At 46.0% G+C, this 24,357-nt stretch overlaps 1 protein-coding gene and 1 long non-coding RNA gene across 3 annotated transcripts in view; one reads left to right on the top strand and one right to left on the bottom strand.

Moving 5' to 3' along the window:
• Positions 1-15,725, bottom strand: part of ACER2 (alkaline ceramidase 2) — a 32,859-nt gene extending 17,134 nt beyond the window's left edge. Inside the window, exons 1-3 of one of the 2 annotated variants that reach the window (XM_082695363.1) lie at positions 15,453-15,725; positions 6,911-7,025; positions 6,054-6,195 (exon numbers count right to left, since the gene is read on the bottom strand). In XM_082695363.1, coding sequence (XP_082551489.1) covers positions 6,054-6,195; positions 6,911-7,025; positions 15,453-15,560 — 365 coding nt within the window. In that variant the 5' untranslated portion in view covers positions 15,561-15,725. The remainder of the gene's footprint in view (positions 1-6,053; positions 6,196-6,910; positions 7,026-15,452) is intronic. The other variant, XM_082695364.1, reaches the window with a different exon arrangement.
• Positions 1-24,357, top strand: part of LOC309846456 — a 644,888-nt gene that overhangs the window by 387,971 nt on the left and 232,560 nt on the right. The gene's annotated exons all lie outside the window — the stretch shown is intronic.

Genomic DNA, 24,357 nt, shown 5'->3' with positions numbered 1-24,357 from the left:
TTGGGTTTCCCATATTAAAATGAAGACCCGCTACCCTATGGTGTTTCTAGAAGCATTAAAGCCCTTAACATAGTGCCTGGTACATGGCATGTACTAATAAAGTCCACTATTAACTGTTACATTCCCAGTGTTTGACAGTAAATGCTATTTTAAATAGTGTTATTCCTCTCAGGGAAAACCTGATGGGGCTGGTGTAGCAATCCCCTAAGGCTCTGGAGGGTATTACCAAACAGTTCAAAGGCAGCAAGCTTGACCAAACTTGCTTTAAGAAGAACAGAGCCAGACACCGCCCATGTCGGTCCAGAGGTTGAGGAGGAATGCGCTTCACAAAGGCGGCCAAGCAGACAACACTGCAACGGGCAGAAGTCCACACAAGCCACAGACAGCCCACCTGACCCGAGTCACCTGAGGACCTGGGGACAAGAGAGCTGGCCACACTCAGGAGCATAGGGTTCTGACAAAATGCTGTCATGTCGATGACACCTGGCAACCCCTGGTCTCTGGTCCGCCTCTCCACTTTCCAGCCTATTATGGGCTCAAAGTGGAACACCAGGTCAGGGTACCCCGATCACCCCAGCTTCCTCGATTCCCCCAAATCAAAACAGCCAACACCAACAACATAACATAACAAAGCTGCTGCTGGTGTTTCCATGAGCCACCCTTTAGAGCAGAGGTTTGCAACCCTGTCAGACCCTGTGCTCCTTTTCTGCAGCAAATACCTGGCAATGCCCCTTTTACTCTTCCAAAGTGCAACGGATTTTACGGATGATAAAACCTCCATCATGGCAACCACCAAAACCTGTTCACAAACTTCCCAGACGTCCCTCAAGGAATGGAAATGTCCCTGGTTAAGATCCATGGCTTTACAGTGCCTTTAGGGTGGCTCAGTTGGTAGAACAACTGCTCAGGTCATGATCCTAAAATCCCAAGATAGAGTCCCACATTGGGCTCCCAGCTCAGCAGGGAGTCTGCTTCTCCCTCTCACCTTCCCCTTTTCATTCTCTCTCTCTCTCTCAAATAAATAAACGAATAAAATCTTAAAAAAAAAAAAATCCATGGCTTTAAACTAACTTTTTTTTTTTTTAAGATTTTATTTATTTGACAGAGAGAGAGAAATCACAAGTAGGCAGAGAAGCAAGCAGAGAGAGAGAGGGGAGGAAGCAGGCTCCCTGCAGAGCAGAGAGCCCGATGCGGGGCTCGATCCCAGGACCCTGGGATCATGACCTGAGCCAAAGGCAGAGGCTTTAACTCACTGAGCCATCCAGGTGCCCTAAACTAACTTTTAGGACTAAAATGTAATCTAGGTAGAACAACCCCTGCCCAAGATAGTCACAGAATTACAGCATCTGGTCCTGGCAGGTCCCTCCATGTCCTTTTCTAAGGAAGGAACTGATAAGGCCCAGAGAGTCCAAGGCCCAGGTCCCCAGTCAACCAGCCAGAGCCACATGGCCAGACCCCAACCTGGTAATTCGGGACTCAAAAACTGGATGGGGTTATAAAGTGAGGGCAAAATCGTAAAAATCACAGCAGGATAAATCTATAAGAAATGGAAACAATTCGTCCATCATAGTTCTTTGTTCTATGGAGTTTTTTTTTCCTCACAACAAAAATGTCTAAACATTACTAATAATGATGAACAGCTGAGTGTATGACGATTCTTAGGACATTCTAGGCAAGATAGAAGAATTTTTTTTTAACTGGCCAATTATTCCTATTTATATGGTAAACTTTAATAATTGCCCTGCTATTCTAGACATTTTTCAAAAACACTTATCTGTTTTAGCCATTCCTGATAACTTACTGAGTCCTTACTCTGGACAAGATACTAGACATCTTCTAGAATCTCCCCCTAGATTTCCAGCTCAGTAAGGTACTCTTAATATCTGCAGTTTACAGATAAGCACAATGAGGTACCAGCTTTAAAAAAAAAAGGTGGGGGGGAGCGCCTGGGTGGCTCAGTGGGTTGAGCTTCTGCCTTCAGCTCAGGTCATGATCTCAGGGTCCTGGGATCAAGCCCCGAATCGGACTCTCTGCTCAGTGGGGAGCCTGCTTCTCCGCCACCCCCACCCCCCACCTCTCTGCCTGCTTGTGATCTCTGTCAAACAAATAAATAAAATCTTTTTTAAAAATTTAAAAATTTAAAAAGAAAAAACTATTACCCAAAGCCATGTCTGTCGGATACACTCAGCCATCACACTCTGCTGCCCCTTCTCCAGGAATCTCACATGGGAACTACTTTTAATGTGTTTTTAGAAATATTCCAGCAGGGGCGCCTGGATGGCTGAGTGGGTTAAAGCCTCTGCCCTCCCACATTGGGCTCCCAGCTCAGCAGGGAGTCTGCTTCTCCCTCTCACCTTCCCAGGGTCCTGGAATTGAGCCCCACATCGGGCTCTCTAATCAGCAGGGAGTCGGCTTCCCTTCCTCTCTCTCTCTGCCTGCTTCTCTGCCTACTTGTGATCTCTGTCTGTCAAATAAATAAATAAAATCTTAAAAATAAATAAATAAATAAAATCTTGAACAAAAAAAAAAAATTCCAGCAAAGTGTAGGTCACAAAAAGAGACATTAACTGGTAAACTTGGACAGCTAAGCCACATGATCCCTGGTCTATAGAAATCCTGGTTTTGACATGAAGTCTTTGGTGTGGCTGCCACTTGGAACTCAGAGCTGCACTGGTCCCCCTGACCTGGCAGTGAGGCCCACAAAAAGGGGTTTGGTCGTCTTGCTCCCCCTGTCACTGGCAAGTTGAAGGTGGACCAATAGAGTTGAAATCCTTATGTATCGTGTGCTGCTTTCCCGTAACACACGCCTTTTCTTCATCTGCATCTACAGTTCCCATTTTTTCCTTCAACGTGTGTGCGCATGTCAGAAACGCCAGGCAGGGGGCACCTGGGTGGCTCAGTGGGTTAAGCCTCTGCCTTCGGCTCAGGGCATGATCTCAGGGTTCTGGGATCGAGCCCCGCAACGGGCTCTCTGCTCAGCAGGGAGCCTGCTTCCTCCTCTCTCTCTCTGCCTGCCTCTCTGCCTACTTGTGATCTGTTTGTCAAATAAATAAATAAAATCATAAAAAAAAAAAAAATGCCAGGCAGAAATCTCCATGTGCTACTGGCAGTACTGGAAGCGAACTCTGAGCATCCATCATGTTTCTAGTGCTCCAGGGTGCCCAGCAAGAGCCTCTCCTGAGAGGATTATTTAATTTGACAAATGAGGAAACAGAAAGCGAAAGAGTCAGGACGAGTCACATCATCTGTAAGCAGAGAAGCTAGGATTCAAATCCAGGGAGTCACCAAAGCCAGGGACATCAACCTCTGTGGTGCTCAGGGCTCCAAAGGACTCTTCCCAAGCTGAAGACAGTCTTACCAGAGAAATGGTGCCAGCAATAGAAGAGTCCCAAGCAGTCACCTCTTCACCTCTCTGTCCCATGGTTTGGTTTCATTATTAAAGTTGGCAAGCTTTGAAATTACATCCATTATCCCATTTTCTTTTCTCTGGCTCGTAACATTCCCTCACTCCTCACTTTAAGAAATGAAAAAGACAGGGGCTACCTGTGTGGCTCAGTTGGTGGTTAAGCATCCTACTCTTGATCTCAGCTCAGGTCTGAAAAATCAGGGTCCTGAGTTCAAGCCCTGTGTTGTGCTCCCTGCTGGGTGTGGAGTCTACTTAAAAAAAAGGAAGAAGAAGAAGAAGAAAAATGAAAAAGAAAAAAGTTCTCTACTACGAACACACTAAAAACAGTCACGTGGAATTTCAAGTGGCATGCCCAGAGAGCCACGAACAAAACCATTCTCTGGTCTGTGGCTTCCCACTCAGCTCCCAGGACTTGAAAGATCAGATCTAAGAGTAAAGAGGTTCCTCAGCTCTCTGCCTATCACCCACCAGGCTAAGAGCAGGTATGGAGGAGTCTGGTGGCCACCTTCCGGCATGACAGGGAAAGCCAAGGTAAATGATATTCCTCCACCAGAGCCTAAGATCCCCCGGCTGTGAAGTCCCCTCAGGACACTAGTTGGCACTGCCTGCCTCCACCCTCACCCTGCCCCCCTTCTCCACCTCACCAGGCTTCCTAAGCACCCCACTCATTCTCCTGCAGCCAGTCAAGCAAGCACAACAAGACAAGGAACTGTAGACGGCCCAAGCCAACCTGCCACACACTGAGCCTCCTTCCTCCACTGAGGAGAAGGCCACAGCCAAGGGAGACCATGTTTCTCCTGAGACTGGGAACGCCCTTCTTGTCCCCTCTTGTCAACAGCTGGCTTGCTCACTCTAGTTTTTTGGATAAGTAATCTTGAGGATCCTTTATCTGTTCCATGATACTCAAAGAAAATACTATGTAATTCAAATCCTGCTCTGTACAATGAACACTGTACAGCTACTTCACCTGAAGTATGTTTTCTCCCTACCTCGTTGAAAAGCACATTTTTAGTATTAAAAAGTAACATGTGCTTTTTGTTTCAAAAAAAAAATTGCACAACAGTAGATTAAAGGCAAAAGTGGAAGATCTCTCCCCCACGCCCTCCCCCATTCCTAAGAATAGCCAATGATAGTGGTTGTTTATTCTCCTCCTCTGGGCATTTCTTTTCTTTCTTTCTTTCTTTCTTTTTTGAAATTTTTATTTATTATTTATTTGCCAGAAAGAGACACAGCAAGAGAGGGAACACAAGCTGGGGGAATAGGAGAGGGAGAAGCAGGCTTCCTACCAAGCAGGGAGCCCAAGACAAGACCTGATCTCAGGACCCTGGGATCATGACCTGAGCTGAAGGCAGACACTTAACCGACTGAACCACCCAGGTGCCCTACACCAGGCATTTCTGTGCACACACACAGTCATAAACTCAAAAAGAAATAGCTAATTTATTCTAAAAAAAAAAAAAAAAAAAAAAAAAATATATATATATATATATATATATCCCCCACACAGTTCTACCATGTGCTTTTTGCAGCCAGCAATGTTTTATGGACACTTCCCGACCTCCATCCATAGAGAACAGCCTTTGGCTTTAATAGCTCCAAAATTCCTCTTCCTCTTCACAGCACCAGGAAAACTGTAGGGAGTTTTTTTTTTTCTCCTAGTATAGCTCTTCCCCAGGTACACACAGCTTGCTTAACTGAAGCCATGTTTAAACTATTTATCCATATACATATGGGTCCATATAAAACATAGTGTCCTACAAAGAAATATATGTGGGTCATATGTTCTAGAAGCATTTCTCATCTTTATGAGGTTGACGTTCTCTGGTTCCTTCAGATATTGACAAATCTCATACAGCTCCTCAGAAAGGCTTTCCCTGACCAAACTCCAAATGCGCACCCCATGTCACCTCTACCCCCTGTCCAGCTTCATTTTTTAACCGTAGCACTTATCCTAACATTGCATTGTTTCTTTGTTCATTGATTTGTAGGCTTCCCAACTTCAGTATGAGCTCACCAAAGGTAGAGACTCCACTGTTTTATTTACTGCTATATTCCAGTGCCTAGAAAAAAATGCATATTAAGTGTTTAAAAAATATTTACTGGATAAATAACCATTTAAGCCTCACAACAGACACTGAAATGCATCCCTTCCTGAAATTCTGGATTTCCAGGTTGGAGGGGTGTGGGTGTGTGTGTGTGTGTGTGTGTGTGTTTAGATCTTAGCAGAAGTAAAACCAATACCATTTGACAATCACGGGATCTACAGCTACAAGGACCAATTCCTTAATGGAATTCTTCTATAAACTTATCAAGTCAAAGAACTGGACTGGACTCAAGGAAATGTTCTAGCAGAAAATCAAAGGTCTTTGAACTACCATTCAGTAATTTCTTCCCCATTGAAAATCTTTCCACTTTTGTTCATATCCTATGAGGGAGACATCTGACTTTTTATCCCTAATATCCCATCAATTCTTCACCAAACATATTAAAATTCCCTCTTTTGTCAGTTTATGGTCTGACAGAATAAAGACTGGACATTAAACAAATATCTGATAAGCTCATCACAGGTGAGGCTCCGTTGCCTGCTGTTTTCCTGACACTGGGTACTGCACTCAGCAGTAAATACAAAACTGTAGCACAAGCTTACCTGTCGTTCCGAAAGACCTTTGGTAGATACCTTCTGGGGAACCACATGGCCAGAGCACACATCAGAACCCAAAGGATTGCAAGTTCATCGAGCATCTGGCCCAAGAAACTTAGGGTTGCGTGGAAGTAGACGGATCCAATTCCTAGAATCAATGACAACCAGTAAAAAAAGGTCACCATAGAAGAATAGACTCACAAATTCAACACAGGCCAGCCATTCAACCAACCACTGTCACAATCACCAGATCACACTCTCACTGAAAGAAGCAGCTGAAGGAAGAAACACACACCCCCTAGGCATGCAGACTTGAAGCCTAGAAAGAGGATTTCAAGCAGGGCCCCAAGGTCAGCACATCAGAACTCAAATAATGCCACAGTTAAACACTCCGTCCTCCTCCGCAGAGGCTTCAGGGAAGAGGCAGTCAATAAAAGTCAACATTCTCTCACTGTTAAGAATTCCCAATCCGCCTGTGGAAGGAAATGGAAATTATACAAGCATTTCCCAGAACAATGAAAGATCAAACACAGAGAATTTTCTTTGTTTTAATCCATTAGACTAAAGTCTCATCAGAGTTCAATCTTTTTGTGTGTGAGATTTTCTTCCGAAGTCCTCAGAAAATGGCGCTGGCACAGCACCAACAGGGTTACAGACGTAAGCCATGGAGTGATCATTAGAGTCACACCGGTATGCAGCCCGTGTTCAAAAGCATCCTCCTTCGGGCGTCAAAGCAAAATAAAAGTTCACAAATACGTCAGGGTGACTCTGGTTTACAAAAACATAATGTTCAACTAGGACAGGAAGTGTGCAGAATTCCATTTCCTCCCTTTCGGCCCCTGCTCCGACACGAATCCACTTACCCACTACAACTAAGAGCGTCCATATTAGGTAGATGCCACTGTTGAAGCATGTTGCGTACTGGCGAAATAAGCACATGCAGATGGGCGGTAAAACGAAAAATAAGACGTTGCTGATCTGGGGGAGGGAGGGGGGATGTAAAATGAAAAGATGAATATTAAGTAAAAGGGCAAAGAAACAAAACAGCGTGTTCCAGATATGACCCTTCTTCCAAACTGAGATGGATGTGGCCACACATCTTGTTCAAGCTGTTACATCTTTTATGTATGTATGTATGTATGTATTTTTTATTTTTTAACTGCAGATATGGGGAAATTTAAGCCTTCTTTAATGGCCATTTGGGGGCTTCTTTCTGTCTCTTTGCAGCATTTTTACAGCCACTCCCATGATCGAGCTACGAAGGCTGCCCAGCCCCCTGTCCAGATTCACTTCTTTTTCTGCACAAGACTACCTATAAAGCCTTTTGCTCTACTTGAACGTACGTTTTTAAAAGTAAGGCCTAGGTGCCTCGTTAGCGCAGTAGGTAGCGCGTCAGTCTCATAAAAGTAAGGCCTACCCTAACTAATAGTAAAAAATAAAGTTTAATATGGAAGCAAGGACTAGACATTCCAGCTCCCCAAAATTTCCGCTAGCAAGGCCAGCTTTTTTCCTCCCACACCCACACAAGGCAGGATGCTTCCTAGTTTCCTGTGCCTGCCTTTGTCAGTTTCTTCGCATAATCAAACCTACTTTTAGGTAAAGATCAAACTTTCAGATTTTAGTGCGGATTTAAGCCTATTATCTTGGGGGGGTGGCATTTGGCTTTTCAAAAAATATACATATCTTCTCTAATATATTCAAATTGTCATTTCAACCCTTAATCACTATTTAAATATCGTTAATGGGGTATTTTCCATTCCATTCCATTTATTTTCACATAAAGCTTTGAAGTCCAGGGTGAACTTCATACTTACAGCCCATCTCTATGGGGACCAGCCAAACTCCATGTGCTCAACATCCGCAGGTGCCCAGGGATGACCGTACAGGTCAGCGTAACTCTGGAACCTCAGCTCTAGGGTTTTTTTAATGTATTCTTTTGTCTTTTTGTTTTTAGGAGGTCACAGCCAGCTCCTGTTTTTTTTTCCCCCAATTTTTTTTAAATCGAGGCAAAATTCACATCACATAAAATTAACCATTTTAAAGTGTACAATTCTATGTCATTATATGCCCTTGGAATACGCAACCATCACCTCCGTCTAGCTCTAAAATCTTTCATCACCCCAAAGAGAAATCCTACACCCATTAAGCAGGTACTTTCCGCTCCCTCCCTACCCCCCAGACCAGCCCCTGGCAACTGTTGATCTGCTTTCTGTGTCTGTGAGTGTACCTATTCTGGGTAGTTCATGAAAGTGGAGTCACACAGTCTATGACCTTTGTGTCTGGCTTCTTTGTGTCTGTGAGTGTACCTATTCTGGGTAGTTCATGAAAGTGGAGTCACACAGTCTATGACCTTTGCGTCTGGCTTCTTTGTGTCTGTGAGTGTACCTATTCTGGGTATTTCATGAAAGTGGAGTCACATAGTCTATGACCTTTGTGTCTGGCTTCTTTGACTTAGCACAACGTGTCTACGGTTCATCCACATTATGGTGCGTTCAGTACTTCCTGCTTTTTCGTGGCCAAATAATATTCCTTCATCTGAAGCACATTGTTTATCTGTTCCCTCATTAACAGATTGTTGCAAATGGGGCTGCTATGAACATTCACGTACTTGTTTTCTTCTGGGTATATGCCCAAGTTGGCATTGCTGGATCCCATGGTAACTCCGTGTTTAACTTACTGAGGAACCACCAAGCTGTTTCCCACCGTGGCTGGACCATGTACCTTTCCACCAGCCCCATACAAGGGTTCTCGTAGCTCTACCACTCTGCCAACGCGTGTTATTTTCTGGTTGTTTTTGTTCTTAATGAAGGCCATCCTCCAAGGTACAAAGTGGTGGGGACATTCAGCTTTTGAAGTTTCCTTTCTAACTGTGACTCCTAAATGACAGCAGACAGAGGAAGCGTGCAGAGTGGGAAAACCACAGCTAAGTCGAACAGAGCAACACCGCTGAGGAAGGGTAAGAGGATTCCACAAGAAAAGACTAGAAAAAAAATTTCACAGGTAGGAGGCTGGGGCAGATGAAGTCCAGAAAATCAAGGGCCTGGGCTCTTTCCAAAGACCAGTCCAGTCCCCGCTGCTGAACAACACAGAGGCAGCCCCACGAGAACCGTGAGGGTGGGTCTCTGAGTTGAACTAAAGGAGCCTGGGTAGAAAAGCTTTACCAGACGTAGGAAAGTGTGCATGTGCACAACTAGACCAAACACCTCAGCAACACCAGACCCCTGAGGCAGACAGGTAAAGACTGGGACGGTCAGTGACCTAGGCAGGCAGGCCTCTTTCAACATCTGGGAGCAGGAAAGGTTATAAGGGACACCACTTTTAGAAAGGCAGGGAAGAGAGGAGGGAATTCAGTCAGTGGCAAGTGGAGAACCAGATCCTGGTTTCTAATATGGTCAGGGAATGGATGGAATATGGTCAGGGGCGGGATGGGTGCAGGGTTGCCGCCGGGGGTTAAGACTGAAGCCTGAAATCCCCAGTGGGGCTGCCCTGTTGTGCAGAAAAGGGTACTTTCCTTCTAGTTCATCTGCTCTGATGGCGATCTTTTCCTCCTTCTCACCGGAAAGGCCCATAAGCTACTTGCAGCCCAGGGTGAGGGTTTGGGTAAATGGTGTCAGGTGTCCCAGCCAGGGTGCAGTCTCCAAGCTTAGAAACAGGGCCGCTCTCAGTCACTAAGCAGCAGGTAAGGAGGAACTGGGCCTACGGTCTGCATACATTGTCAGCAGTAAGCTGTTGTTTGACTATCCCAGCCTTTAACTTTCCAAGGAATCCTTTAAAGAACGAGAGTTCTTCGGGAGTAAAAATGAGAGTGCTTCAAGACCATCCAGCGCCCAGAAGGGCTCGCAGGGTGGCCCATCACCCACAGAGCAGGGGCGGGCCCTAAGTTGTTTCCCTCCAACTCCCCGCCCCCCTGCCCTCCAGCTACACTCTGACCTCCTTGGCTGAACTCTTCGCTGGCTCTCTAAAAATTCTGACTTATCCCTGCCTTGTGCACCTGTGATACAATTTAAATGTGGCTCTCCTTGCCAGGAGCAGAGAAGGAATGAAAGGGGGAGAAGGAGAAAACGGAATTATTATACCAGAGATAACTCAAAACCTGATCTTTCTCCTTTTAGATAGAAACGTGTTCTCCTGTTCCGTTCTGTAATTTTGTTTCAAGTCTCCTTGCCATCCTGCCCAAGGGGGATACCCGTTGCCCTCAGATTCACAGTCTTCCAGTCCCTTTCCTTGCATTTATGTGAATACATACGTAAGGGTATTAGAACATCATCGCTCTACTACTTCTCTCCTTCAACAACAGGCCAACAACAGGCTACTCCAAACTTCTCCTTAGTTCAGACAGACTGACCTCACTTGCTGTAAGTGCCACATGTGGCGGGGGTTATCTAGTCCTTCCCCAGGGGAAGGAGCCCCAGGGACCAGCCTCTCCTACAATGTCAGTGGTGGGGGTGGCGGCAGGACACATTTTGCTTTTTACCTCGTCTTCATTGCCTCAAACCCTTGCAATCTCCCTTGCTCCAGCCAAGTACAGCCATCTGCTAAGCTGTCCCCCCAAACTGGCTTTGTCAACTTGTGTTCTTCACTTGTTTTTGCCTTTTCGAGTTTGTATTTAAATTCTCGGTAACATACGGTGCAATGCTGGCTTCTGTGTTAAACACGTTTAAATGTATTTACACACTTTTCACAAAGGTATGAAGTCATTCATTACACCTGCAGGAAAGTCATGGGACCTCAAACATTTCTTTTAAATGCACGTATTAAGGAGTTCAACTTTGAAGCACCATTTGAACATCTCCCCAATGACACAGAAATCACCTTATTGCCTCTTCATAGCCCTCCTACCAATGATGGTCCACCTCCACCATGCCTTTTAAAGCCGTCTATGAAAAGGAAAAGACCAAATCAGAGGGACACTCTCTCCCCGAGACAAAAAGAGGAAGGAACTCCGAAAGAAATACAGAAAAGCAAACAAGTCCCGGTTAAAACACACATTCAGCAGCTCCGTTTCGTCTGAGAAATGAAACTTCCCCTCACACTTGTGTGGGTTACTGAAGTTGAATAGTTCAGCCAAGGGGTATTTTTGAAAGCCTGTTGTTGCTTTGGAGCACTAATTAGCTTAATGTCTGCAGAGCAGATTGTTTTAATTAAAAGGAAACTGCAATTTTAAAATGTATTAATTATTTCCTTAGAAAGTTCCTCATTCCACGAATTCCTCTGGAACATCGCCCCAAAATAATCTCAGGAACAGGCAGCAATCTCCTCCCAACGCATGGGAGTGTGCGCTTTCCCAGGCGCACAGTAAATGCTGACAAAGCAACAGGCTGTGAGATTTTCTGAACAGAAGGTTCAGAAGCAGCTAAGGGGTATTCCCCCGCTGAGCAGAAGGTCTGGGCCTCTTCACTGCATGCAGATGTCTAATCCTCCACTCCATCGCTGCAGCCCTCGTGCCTCTGGGATGACCAGCTGTCCTGGCCTGCCTGGGCCTGAGGAGGGTTCCCCGGGACACAGGCAAGGCCGGGACAAACGACCACACGTTGGCCACCCCACTCAGAAGACTTCTTGCAAAATTCCTGCCCAGCACCCAAACCCCATGTGGAATACCAATAATACCTTTGCCAACCTGTGTACCTCTCTGGGTTTGGCCATCACCACCCAAAAAATTGTTTGCAGGTGTGATCTCTGTGACACGCACACAGTAGCTGCCCAGTAAACAGACAGATCTAGCCATGAACAGAGACAGAATATATAGGTCATTCTGCCCTATGGGGAGATGGGCCTTATCATATCAGGAGAACTACCTTCTTTATCTTGATGGGTAGCAGAGCTCATTGGGAAAGGCAACAGATGATGGACTGGTTTTATGCAGATAATTTGCTTCGAGACTTTTTTCAGCACCAGTGGATTTCCTCCTGAGCCCCTGAGTCACTGCCCAGCAAGACAGTCCCCAAAAGCAAAGCCCAGTGGTTAAAAAGCAGACCCTACTTTTCTCTAAAGCAGTGCGTTCTAGAGTCCTTCTATTTGGTAGGACTAGAGCCTGGAAACTTAAAACATAAAAAGGAACCCACATCCATAAAACTTGTAGATGGAAGAAACAGTACAAAATGTGCAGAAGCAAATGGCTATGGAAGAACATGACACATTCTTGGAAGGGAAATGTGGGCTTGGCTGAAGCAAAGGATGATGACAAGTCTTGAGGCAATAGAGATTTGCAGGGCCCCAAAGCAAAAGGCTTTGTCCACCCAAACCCTGTCAGTGCAAGTATACTATAAACAGGGTACTCTCTCTGGTGGGCCATTTAACAACGATTATCAGTCTCTGAGTAAACTCTCTCCTTGATCTAGCAATTCCCTCCAGAATTCCCTCCAGAGGATTCGTACTTGTATAAGTCCACCCAGAAGCAGATATAAGGATATTTATTGCATCACTGCTCCAAAACCAAATCGAAAGCGTAAAACAGAAACCGCCCTACATGTCCATCAATAAGAGATTGAGTTAAATAAATCATGGTCAGTCCCTTCAATGGAACACTGATTAGACACTGTAAAGAGGAAGGTAAGTTTGAGCCAATCTAGGACCATCTCTAAGATCTATTAAGTGAAGACATCGAAAGGAGTCTGTGTAGTATGATCTCAACCGGGCTGAATAAAAACTTAGATATTGGGTGTACACATTTAACATATGTATTTTATATACTCACACAAATGCGCGTGTTTTGTACAATGCCTGAGAAAGGGTCTGAAAAGATAATACAAAAAAGCAGATTTTTCACTTTATAACTTGCATACTGATTTTTTTTTTTTTTTACCCTGATCGTGCTACTACTATTTGTGAAAATTAGTAAGTGCAAACCTCACTGAAGTTGCCTAGAAATGCTCCCTGGGGAGGCTGGAAGGGGAAGCCCACACCACTCAATGTGAATGACAGACCCCTAACAGAAGAGTCCCCAAGGAATTTATTCCAGGTCCCAACAGGCAAAGATATACATTGTATCTCCCACAAGAAATCCACTACCCCTACCCCTCAGCCCATGAGAAACAATCACCCTGAACTCTTTGCGTTTCTCCAGTTCAAAACAACCCCTCCCAACTTCCTCCTTCTCCATAAGATAACATTCTGCTCCTTTGTTTATTGGTCTCGCCTATGCTTTTGCTATAGCTTTACTTGTCCTGAATGACAATTTTCTCTTACTCCAAAATAAACCCATGTTTGCTGGTCAAGTAAATTTTATTTTTAAGGTGAACATTTTAAACAACTGTAACAAATAACTACACAAACTTTTTCATACCCAACATCATGAGTTCTATCCTGTAGATCAAATGGTCCCAATGCAGGAGTTTTCAGTTAAAAAATGACTGTATTATAAACAGCTATGCTGTGCAAAATAAAAAAGTCAAAAGGAATTACGTGACATTTGCATCCTCGGGATAAGTATCTTTGTAGAATCAAATGGGCTAAGGTCTAACTCTTAATTCTGCCATTTTCTTGACCTTGGCAAATTGTGTCATCTCTCTAGACCCTGGTTTCTTCCTTTCAAGTGGATCTAATGATGAGTGCCCACTACACGGGGTGATTGTGCACTACACAGCAGAGCTTGAACACCCAGCAAACAATTAATGGTAGCCAGTAGTGACGTAAGTTGTAGTAGTGATGTGCTACCCCCAAGACCCATTAAGAAGGTTCTAGATCCTTCTCCCAGCCATCCCCTGATTTTTATCTTTGGTTCCCAAAACTTTTCCTCAAAATTAGTAATGATTATTCTAAAATGGATAATTAGACCTGCTGCCTTCCAATGAGGATTTAATAAGCTATTTATCACCAAGTAATAGCTCACTGTCTTCCTCAGTACAAGAGAGAGAAAAGCACACGTTTGTCCTGTGATAAGCTTCAGAAGATAAGTAGGGCAAGGAAACAGAGAGAAGGAAACAGTTTTTGCTAAGCTCTTTTGGACCCAGACTCAACAAAGTCAGGAGACCAAACACTTCTCTGAGATTTAAAGCTCTCTAATGGGCTAAAGCAAATTTGGTGGTTTAGGAGTATTGCAAAGAACAAGGCCTGTCAGGAGGACCAGCCAGGCTAATCACCCACAGACACTGAAGAGCACCGGGTACTCAAAGTACCCAGCCAGCTCCAGTACTGTGTGCCCCTGAGGGTACTCTCTGAAGGAAGGGGTTCAACAGGTGACCTGTAGCCACCTCCACTAGTCTTTCACAGGATCGATGGACAGGAAAGGGTAGGTTTTCTTGAAGAACTAACCTGGTCATAATTAAGAAGCAGGAGTATTTGTGAGAGAGGAAGGAGGGAGAGTGCAGGCTTTTGGACTGCGCCAGAAACGTGAGGATGACTGCTCCCTTCTCTAGAGTTCAGCTTCATCATCAATGAATGAAAGGGCTGTGACCAGCTCATTAGAGATCCCTCCAGACTGACTCATGCCAAGTACATTCTCTCCAGCAAATCCAAGGAGAAAACCCTAACGAACAACCTCAAATTCACAGAGACTTGTAAACCAGGAGCTCCTGGTTTTTTGTGTGTTTGGGCAGCCGCAGAAATGACCATGCAGAGTCTTCCATTTGGTCTGAGAATCCTGAGCCACCGCACAGCGAAAAGAAGAGGCATTTCCTTCCAGCATCAAGCTTTCCCTCCCATAAATACTAACAGCAACACCCACTACTACTGCGGTGGGGAAGTTTCAGCCTGCCTGTTGTGGGACCAAGGTAAGCCCCACAAAACACGCACACAGTCACTCCCAAACTTCCCTCTCACTCCCCAGGCTTAATCGCTAGAGAGGGCATACGCCTGGGGGAGTTGACTTGGGAGCTGGACTGAGCCTGGAAACTAAAGGCATGGGAACTAGTAACACCATGATTCTGGCCCAAAGTAATTCGACCTATTATTGGTGTGTTAGCGGGGCGGGGCCAATCAGCGGTGGCAGTGGGCCCTGCCCCTGAAACCTGCCCGGGAACTCCCCTCCCCCCCCCCCACTCGTAGAGCAGGTATTCAGGGAGAAACCGCACAATGCGACCCAAGTGCGTCACGCCACAGAGATCCTAGGGGAGGAAGGGAATTGTCCCGGCGGGTTCGCCAGTCCCTGAGTCACCCACTAGGTGAGGGGCTGGCGCGGACCACTGGCTTCGGGACAGGTGCCGGTCAAACAAGACAATAGAGCCATCAGAAGGAAATGACAAGGGGTGAATAAGCCCAGATGTCGGGATAGGGACAGAAGAGGACAGACAGATGGAGAGCTGGAATGAGCGCAGAGAGGGGGGCGCACGGATCGACCCTGGCCCTGGAGAGAGCATACCCCAAATACACGCAGGGACCCACGTCCAGGTTCCCGGCGCAACCACGATTAGAAATGGTCCCCTCCCTCCAGTCCGCCTGCCATCCCCGCTCCCGCTCCCGCTCCCGCACCGTGTTGTAGAACTCGGCGATGGCAGGCACGATGGTGTAGTTGTCCTCGCACCAATCCACCTCCGAGCTGCCGGCCCGCAGCTGGTCCCACCAGTGCGGGATGCTCATGGCCGCTGTGGGGCATTGGAGCAGCTGCTCCCCTAGCCGAAAAGAGCCCAGGGCTGCTGCTGGAAGCCGACTACTGCGGCCTCGGTTTTATACACAACGAGTCAGCCGCCGGATGTGGCGCCTCCCCAGCCGGCCCCCTAGTGCTCAGCTCCGCCTGTTGGACGTGACTCACTCGTGGACCCCTCCCCCAGCTCCGCCCCCTGGAGGAGAAGGCGAGGGTACGAGCAGGCCACGCCCACCCTGGGGGCGGGATGCGTGTGGGAGGAGGGGCAGTCCGGAAGCGCGGACGGAGGTCGGGGCAAGTCCAGATATCCGTGCTATGGCAGGTGGCAGAAGCCCTGACGGTCGGCCCGGTGCCTGCCCATGCCTGCCCACGCCCACCTCCCCGGCTCAGACACACAGGCGCCACCACTCCCCACCACCCACTGAAGGATCCAGGCCCCGGTGGACTCTCAAGGAGTTCGGCACTGATCTGGCTGTGCCCTGCGTGGGACGCTGGTGCTCACACTCAAGAAAGAAAAGCCTTCAGTCTCCCTGAAGTCAGTGAGGGTTTGCTGAGCAGGACCCAGTGCCATGGGCTAGAGCAAGAAGACCTTACAGGGTGGAGTGGCCGGCTCAATGACCTTCCCCACCGCAGCCTCTGCCACCCACAGTTCAGTAGAGCACTTCTGCAATTTCCAGGATGCTCTTGGTGCCCTGGACTCCAGCCTTAGGTCTTTAATCTGGTCTTCAATTAAACACAGGGTGAAACTTTAGCCATAGCAACTCTCGGAGGACCCGGTGTGGCAGGTATGACCTCTCCAGGGCATCCAAAGTGCAAGAGATGATGGTGTATGTATAGCATTGATGATACACCAGGCACTGTTTGAGGAACTTCCATGTGTGCCTTACTTACTATTCTCAGGGGGATCCTGCAAAGTGGGCTCTAGTGACAATGACATTCCAGCCAGTAAGGCAGAGCTAGAAATCAAACTCATGCAGGATGCTCTCAGACTGGCTGGTAACTACTTTGCTGCTGTAGTCTCTAAAGCCTCATCTGAACTCCCCAGGGACTGCCGTCTCTCCACCGGACAGTCCAGGCAAACCCTGGCTGGCCTCCAGTGTCCATCAGCAGATATCCACACAGGCATTCGCAGGCCTCCCCAGAGCTCCAGAAACTGTAAGACCCAACTCCTCCGTTGGTCTCCAGAAAAATCCAGCTTTCTTCCCCAGGGGGCAAATCACACTCCTTCATTCCTCTGTCCCAACTCTGTTTTCCTCCTAGAAAGCCAGTTCCACTGAGCTGGAACCCAGGTTCACGGGTACCTTCTCTTAAGGTTGGAATGACTCAGGCCTGTAGGACACCAGGTGTGAGCTGGGGGTTGGGGGGAATATTCCTCATGGCCACAGAGGACATTTAATTAGCTCATTTCTCCATGCCTCACAGCGCTCCCAATGGTCCAACACCAGTTTTCCACATTGTACTCCTTCCAGCACGTAAGTGGAAATAAATCTGTTGCCTGGGTGGCTCAGTAGGTTAAGCCTCTCTGCCTTCAGCTCAGGTCATGATCTCAGGGTTCTGGAATCGAGCCTTGCATCGGGCTCCCTCCTCCGTAATGAGTCTGCTTCTCCCTCTCCCTCTGCCTATGTGATCTCTGTCAAATAAATAAATATCCACAAGGTAGAAACTCTCTTCCTGTGGATATGCCAGCACAAATCTGCCCCTCTGGATCTCATTCTCTCCCCAGTGCACATCGGAGCTTTTCAGAGGCTGAATGATGTCATTATCTCTGACGGCTTATGAAATCTGTGCTTGCGTATTCTTTGGTATTAAAAGTTTCTTTAGGAGTGCCTGGGTGGCTCAGTGGTTAAAGCCTCTGCCTTCGGCTCAGGTCATGATCCGAGGGTCCTGGGTTGGAGCCTCATATCGGGCTCTCTGTTCAGCAAGGAGCCTGCCTCCTCCTCCTCTCTCTTTCTGCCTGCCTCTCTGCCTACTTGTGGTATATCTGTCAAATAAATAGAAATCTTTAAAAAAATAAAATAAAATAAAATAAAGTTTCTTTAAATGTTGAATATGACGCCCAGTTGCCTCAACTGGTTAAGCATCTGCCTTCAGCTCAGGTCCTGATCTCATAGTCCTGGGATCAAGCCCCATATTGGGCTCCCTGCTCATTGGGAGCTCTGCTTCTCCTTCTGCCTCTCCCCACCTCTCCCTCCCTCCCTCTCTCTCTCTCTCTCTCTCTCTCTCGCTTTGTCCCAAATAAATAAAATCTTTTAAAAAATTAAAATTAAAAAAATGAATATTGAATATGAGGGGTGCCTGGGTGGCTCAGTCCATTAAGCATCTAACCCCTGGTTTGGACTCAGGTCATGATCTCAGAGTGGTGAGATCAAGCCCTAAGTGGGGCTCAGTGCAGGGTATGGAACCTGCTTAAGACTTCTTTCTCTCGCCCTCTGCCCCTTCCCCCCACAAGAACATGTGCACACTCTCTTTCAAAAATTTTTTTGAATATGATAAATACTGATTGATATTACTACATGAAAGAATCTTAGGATCCTCAAACTTCAGTATAAAAGGAGTCCTCAGATCAAAAAGATTGAGAACTGCTATTAGAAAAAAAGATATACTCAGTTAAACTCCCTGTAAGGTTTTTAATCTTTTCGACTTTTAAATATTTATTGAATGAGAGCTTTTAGACTTAGACATTTCTATCACTCTTGTGTGTACATAAAAAGGGAACACAACAAACTTATTAAAGACTTCTAATTTCTTCACACTCAGAATCTCTATTCTTTTACTTAGTCGTTTTTCAACTGAGTCATTGCTGTCCCCGTATTGTTAATTACCAGACACTGGTGATGCAGTATTTCTTAACTACACTTCACTCCTAAATGCTTCCAAACCTAGGGTACATATTGTGATACTAGCACATTCTTGATCTTACCTGGAGGTTACAAGGAAAAGTGTTCAGACAATAGGCATCATGTTTCCTTTCTAGACAATCCTTAGGGGATCTGTTGACAGAAACATGGAGATTACAGCTGCCAAGTCATTCCACCAGGATTAACCACAGAGTTTGTGCGTGTTCAGGCAATGACAACATGTCTTGACCCCCAGTTGGCCAACCGTGATTATAAGATGCCATTCACTGTAAGATGTATCTGGACTTCAGGATGTTACAATGCAAAACACTGTGACTTTTTAGCACCACTCAAAATGTAGAATTCACTGGATATAAATCTTTCTTCTGCAGGTCCTTCTAGAGACTGATGAGTTTTCCTCCTACTCAGGAATTCTTACTGGCAATGACCATCCTAGTTTAAGATCAAAACCAACCACCTGGGTTCTAATTACAATTGCACAGAGAGACAGTGCTAAGCCTGAGGCTACTGGCGAACAGCATCAGGGACACAAGGGACGTTTCTCCAAAGACACCGGTGTTGCTCTTCTTGGGAGTGTGTTAAAGCTTTTTGATGTTGTCATCGACTCTCCCCATTGTTGCCACTTTTTCAATGAATGTCATCTAGTAATTTAACAGTAGGACCTATAATTGGGTCATTAATTTTGAAATTGATTTATATTAACAATAGGCCTTGGCAACTACCTTTAATAGTTGAATACAAAACTCTGAAATCAGGTGTAAGCAGAGAGCTTGGGGAGAGCGGGTTGGGGGATGTGACCGCAGACAATAGGGCACTCCTGATTTACGACAATGACTTTCTTGTGTGGCTTTGGATCTCAATATGAGTCCATGATACAGATCCTTGAGGAGGGAAGTCAGGATGCCAGCATCTTCTCTTTTTACAGAGTTTTTAACTCTGTTTATTTGGTCTAAGTAAATATCTGATAATAAATATCCAGTTCAACTCGTTCTACAAGTGGAAAATATCAAGTCACAAAGTCTTCCTTGGAAAAAATTGCAGGCACCTATGCCAATGAAGCACGAAGTGCACGATCAAGGGTGAAATCTTCTGCGTTTTCCTGTCTGGCCAGAGTTTCTTACCATGGTCTTGCTTGAGGCTCGCTGTTCAGGCCCATGTTTCTCAATCGGCCATCCCCAGCCTAAGAGCCTCAGCATCATCTAGAAACTTCTTAGAAATGCAAATTTCTAGATCCATACCCCAGACCTATTGACTCACAAACTCTGGAAGTGGATTCCAGCAATCTGAGGCTCAACAAACTCTCCAGGAGATTCCAACCCACACTCAAAGTGCAGAACCACTATTTGAGCCAATGTGCACGAGGGCAAAACTCCACTGTGGACAGTAAGCTTTGGTTGCCTGAAAAAAATCAGTCAAATCCAAGCCAAGACTGCCACCACCAGTGAAAGGAAGGAGAAGACCAAAGCCCAAGAGAGACTGTCCTCTCTTTCCCCTGGTTAAGCATGAGGAAACCAGGGGGTAGAGTCTGCTTGCCCTCTTCAGTCAGGAGGGAAACAAGGAAATAAAGCAAGGTTTTTTTTTGTTTTTTGTTTTCGTTTTTGTTTTAATCTAAGACAGAGTCTCCAGGCTCAGAATTGTGCAGAAAACAGGGACTCCCCAGGACCACACACTACTGTGGCCATGTCAGGAACATGGCCATATTTGCTGTAGTTCACGGACAGATGATCAGAGGCTACATCCTGCCTTTGGCCCTGGGCCCCTCTCTTTTCTCTAATCTATACTGGAAAGCCACAAGCAATTTGTTAGGACTGGGTATATATATATAGCACAAGTCAGTCAATTCTGATTGGAAGGCTGAGGCTTTGGCCTATGCCCACAGTGCATGGAATTTGTTAACGTGGGTTGTTGTTTTTTTTTTTTTTAAAGATTTTATTTATTTATTTGACAGACAGAGATCACAAGTAGCCAGAAAGGCAGGCAGAGAGAGAGGGGGAAACAGGCTCCCCACTCAGCAGGGAGCCCGATGCTGGGCTCGATCCCAGGACCCGGAGACCACGACCTGAGCTGAAGGGCAGAGGCTTTAACCCACTGAGCCACCCAGGCACCCCTTAACGTGGGTTTTGACGGCGCTTCTCAACAGAGAAGGTGTTACTCTGTGAGAATTAGCTTGCAAGGGGACAAGGGTATACAGCAATTTTGAGCACCTGCTTTTTGCAAGGCCTCATATTAAATATTCTTCTTGGCCTCCTGCAGCTGAGTCTAGTAGAGGCCCACAAACCATCAGAGTACCACAAAATAACTGCTAAAATGGAGATGTACGGATTAAATGGGGAAGCAAGGGGTAGGGGGCTGGAGTCTGCACTGAGAGCCAATGTAGGCCCTGCAGAGGAGACCGCTTCAGAACGGAAGTGTGCAAGATGAATAGGAATTTGCCAGGAACAGCAGTGCAGAAAGGGAATTCTACAGAAGGAACAGCATGTGCAAAAGGATGAAAGTCTGAGGAAGCGTAATAATTCAGGAAACTTCAAATACTGTGTTTCAGCTGGAAAAATGACAGGGAAGTCGAGCTACAAGACTAATAGGTGATCTGAGGAGTACCCAGATACCAGAAACAGCTGGTGAGGTCTTTCCACAATCCAGCTGAGGGATGAGAGGACCCTGGTTAAAGCATGCTTTCATTCATTTACATGTAATTATAGAGTTCTTGTTACGTGCTTTGACACTTTCCTAGGGGCCAAGGCTAAAGTGGTGAGCGAAACAGATGCTGCCTCTGCCCACACAGAGCTTGAAGTCTGGAAAGTGAGGCACTGAATATTGCATAAATCATTACAAGTATGCCACAAAGAAGTGCAGGTACCACGATAGCAGAGAGCAGTGGCTCTGACCTTGGCTGACGGTGTCAGGAAAGGCTTTCCCAGAGCAGGTGGTATTTACACTAGGAGAAGGGAAGTTTAAGGCAAGGGGAAAGGGAATTGAAAGAAGGGATACAATCCAGATATAAAAAAGGAATTGTGATAGATTGTGCTATTGATTCCGGATACTTGAACACTCTTTCCTAACCCACTGTCATGGGACTTGGGACTTGACCTTGTCATTGGCTGTGACCAGAATGTGGACCATTGGCTGTGTTCCCTGGTTGCCAGAGGCTTTGAAATCCATCCCGAGTTCTGCCTTTCCTGGGTGGCCTGTGCCATATGCCTGATCTGGATTGCTTCTTCAACCCTGGGTCCTGGAACGAAGAAGACACGTGGAGCAGAGAACTGTGTCACCCCAGCTTGGAATGTCCGCCAACAAAGCGGTCTGGTCGCTGAGATTTTGGGGGACTGTTTTTCACTCGGTTATAACCTAATGAAGGCTGGCAAATACAGGGGAATTAATAGTTTAATTAGAGGTAGGACATGAAAGAGGCGGGAAACAGACCACTTCAAGTAGTCTAGCCTGAACGCTCAGAAGGTGGCCAGGTTACAAATCCAAAAGGAAGGCTAGGAGGAAAAACTGTGATTTGAGGCTTGACTTGTTGAGTTCAAGGCGCAGGCTGAACCTCGGCGGAAGGTCTCTTCTCTCAGCAACTGAAAAGTTGAGTTGAAAGACCAAGGGCAGCGCAGGATTAGACAAAAAGATGTGCGAACACCGGACCTGGCGAGACCAGAGAAAGGGGGCGGGGCGCTGGCAGGCAGGAGGCCGAGCCTCGGGCGTGGCCGCAGTGACGGAGGCCTGAGTGACAGGAAGGTGACAGTGCCCCAGACTTGAGCGACCCACTGGGCAAGAGAGGAGCAGGTGTGCTCGGTTAAGAAATAATGAACGGTGTTGCCTCCCTAAAGGGTTTAAAAACGGAACTTAAACCAAAACTCTGGCTCTCACTACCAATTCACAAGAGCTGAGTCACCTGGGGATCTTATAAAAAGGTTAAAAATGCGAGTTCCGCAGCGAGGCTATGGAGAACAGAGAACAGGACAGCAGGCAGGCACAATGAGTAAGATTTCCGTTAAAGGACACTCTTCATGACCACCTAACATCTTAAGCAAAATCCGGGGAAGAAATGTAGGAATTTCCTATAGAAGATGTGGAACAGGCTCCCTAGAAGGCTGCTACTTTATGATTCTATCTTTTATGGCCTTCTAGAAAAGGCAAAAACTAAGGAATAGAAAACAGATCTGTGGTTACTGGGGGTAGTAGAAGGAGTTCACTGCAAGGGGTATGAGAGAATTTGGGGCGGGGGCTGGCAGAACTGTTCTACATTCTGTTTGTAATGTTTATATAACTGAATTCATAAAACCTCAGAACTATGCACAGGTATATTTTACCACATGTAAATGATACCTTAATAAACCTGACCATAGGGACGCCTCGTTGGCTCAGTAAGTTGAGCATCTGCCTTTGGCTCAGGTCAGGATCCCAGAGGCCTGGAATCAAGTCCCACATCTGGCTCTTTGCTCAGAGGGGAGCCTACTTCTCCCACTCCTGCTGTATTTGTGCTCTCTCTCAAATAAATAATTAAAATCTTAAAAAAAAAATAAATAAACATAAGCCTGACCATAACAAAAAATTTAAAAGGAGGCATTGTTTAGAGATACGTACTGAAATATTTACAGACCAAATATAGTCTCTCAGACTTGCTTTAAAATAATGTGGGAAAGGGGCACCCGGCTGACTCAGTTGGGAGACCATGCAACTCTTGATCTTGGGGTTGTGGGTTCAAGCCCCATGTTGGGTGTAGAGATTATTTAAATAAATTTTTTTAAAAAGAAAGAATGGGGGCACCTGGGTGGCTCAGTCGATTAAGGGTCTGCCTTCAGTTCCCCCTGCTTGTGCTCTCTCTCTCCCTTTCTCTGTCAGGTAAGTAAAATCTTAAAAAAAAAAAAAAAAAAAAAGAATGGGGGAGGAATTGGTTTGAGGGTACAAATGGAGAAACGTTGGCTTTAAGGGGATAACTGTTGAAACTTCGTGGTAGTCACAACAGCCTCTCTACTTTGTATGTCTTTAAAATTTTCCGTAATAAGTTTAAAAGCTAAAGAAGTAATGAATTTCACTAAATAGGGAGGTCCCCACAAGCGCCCGTGTAGCCGAGAACACCAGAAAGGTGGTTGGTGAGTGAGGGCAAAGGACTCAAAACTTCAGCAATGGCTACCATTAAAGCAGCATTTCTGGCTGAACCTGTGGTTGTTACCTGTCCCCTTCATTCCAGAGGGCACATGATGGCAGGGAGTTACCCTCACCTGAGAAAGCAAACGGCAAACAGTTGAGAGGGAATCCTCTCAGGCCTGTGCGTGAGAAGCCCTTTACCCCAGGAGCCATCGGTAAACAAGCTCTCAGCAGCCTGGGCGTGGGCCAGGTGGTACCGTGGCCACAGACTCTCTGGAACCAGGAAGCTGGAAAGGTCAGGGACTGGTCAGTGCCATGCCTCCCAGTCCTCTGAAACCTTAATTATGTTGTGTCTTGATGTGAATTTCTTGGGGTTCAGTCCATTTGGAGTTTGCTCAGCTTCTGGAATCTGTAGTTTTATGTTTCTTATCACATTTGGGAACTTTCCAGCCATTATTTAAGTACTTCTTCGGTCTTGCTTTCTCTCTCTTCTCCTTCCAGGTCTCCAGTGACGTGAATATTAGATTTAGGGTTTGGGGGGCTGTTGTTTTTTTTGGGTCTTTGTTCTGATTTGTTTTGGTTTGGTTTGGTTTTTTGTAGTTCTCAGTTCCCTTAGGCTCTGTTCAATAGATTAAAAATCTATTTCATCTGTTGTTCACGTTAGGTAATTTCTATCGTTCTATCTTCTAGTTCATTGGTTCATTTATCCCCTCCATTCTCCCAGCCAGCCCATCCTGTGAGCTTTTTATTTTGGTTATTGTATTTTTCAGTTCTAAGATGCCCATTTAGTTTTTTTTTTTTTTAAATTAAGATTTTATTTATTTATTTGACAGAGAGAGATCACAAATAGGCA

The sequence above is a fragment of the Mustela nivalis genome, assembly GCF_964662115.1.
Source record: "Mustela nivalis genome assembly, chromosome: 13".
Lineage (NCBI taxonomy): Eukaryota > Metazoa > Chordata > Mammalia > Carnivora > Mustelidae > Mustela > Mustela nivalis.
This window is presented reverse-complemented; position numbering and strand designations above follow the sequence as displayed.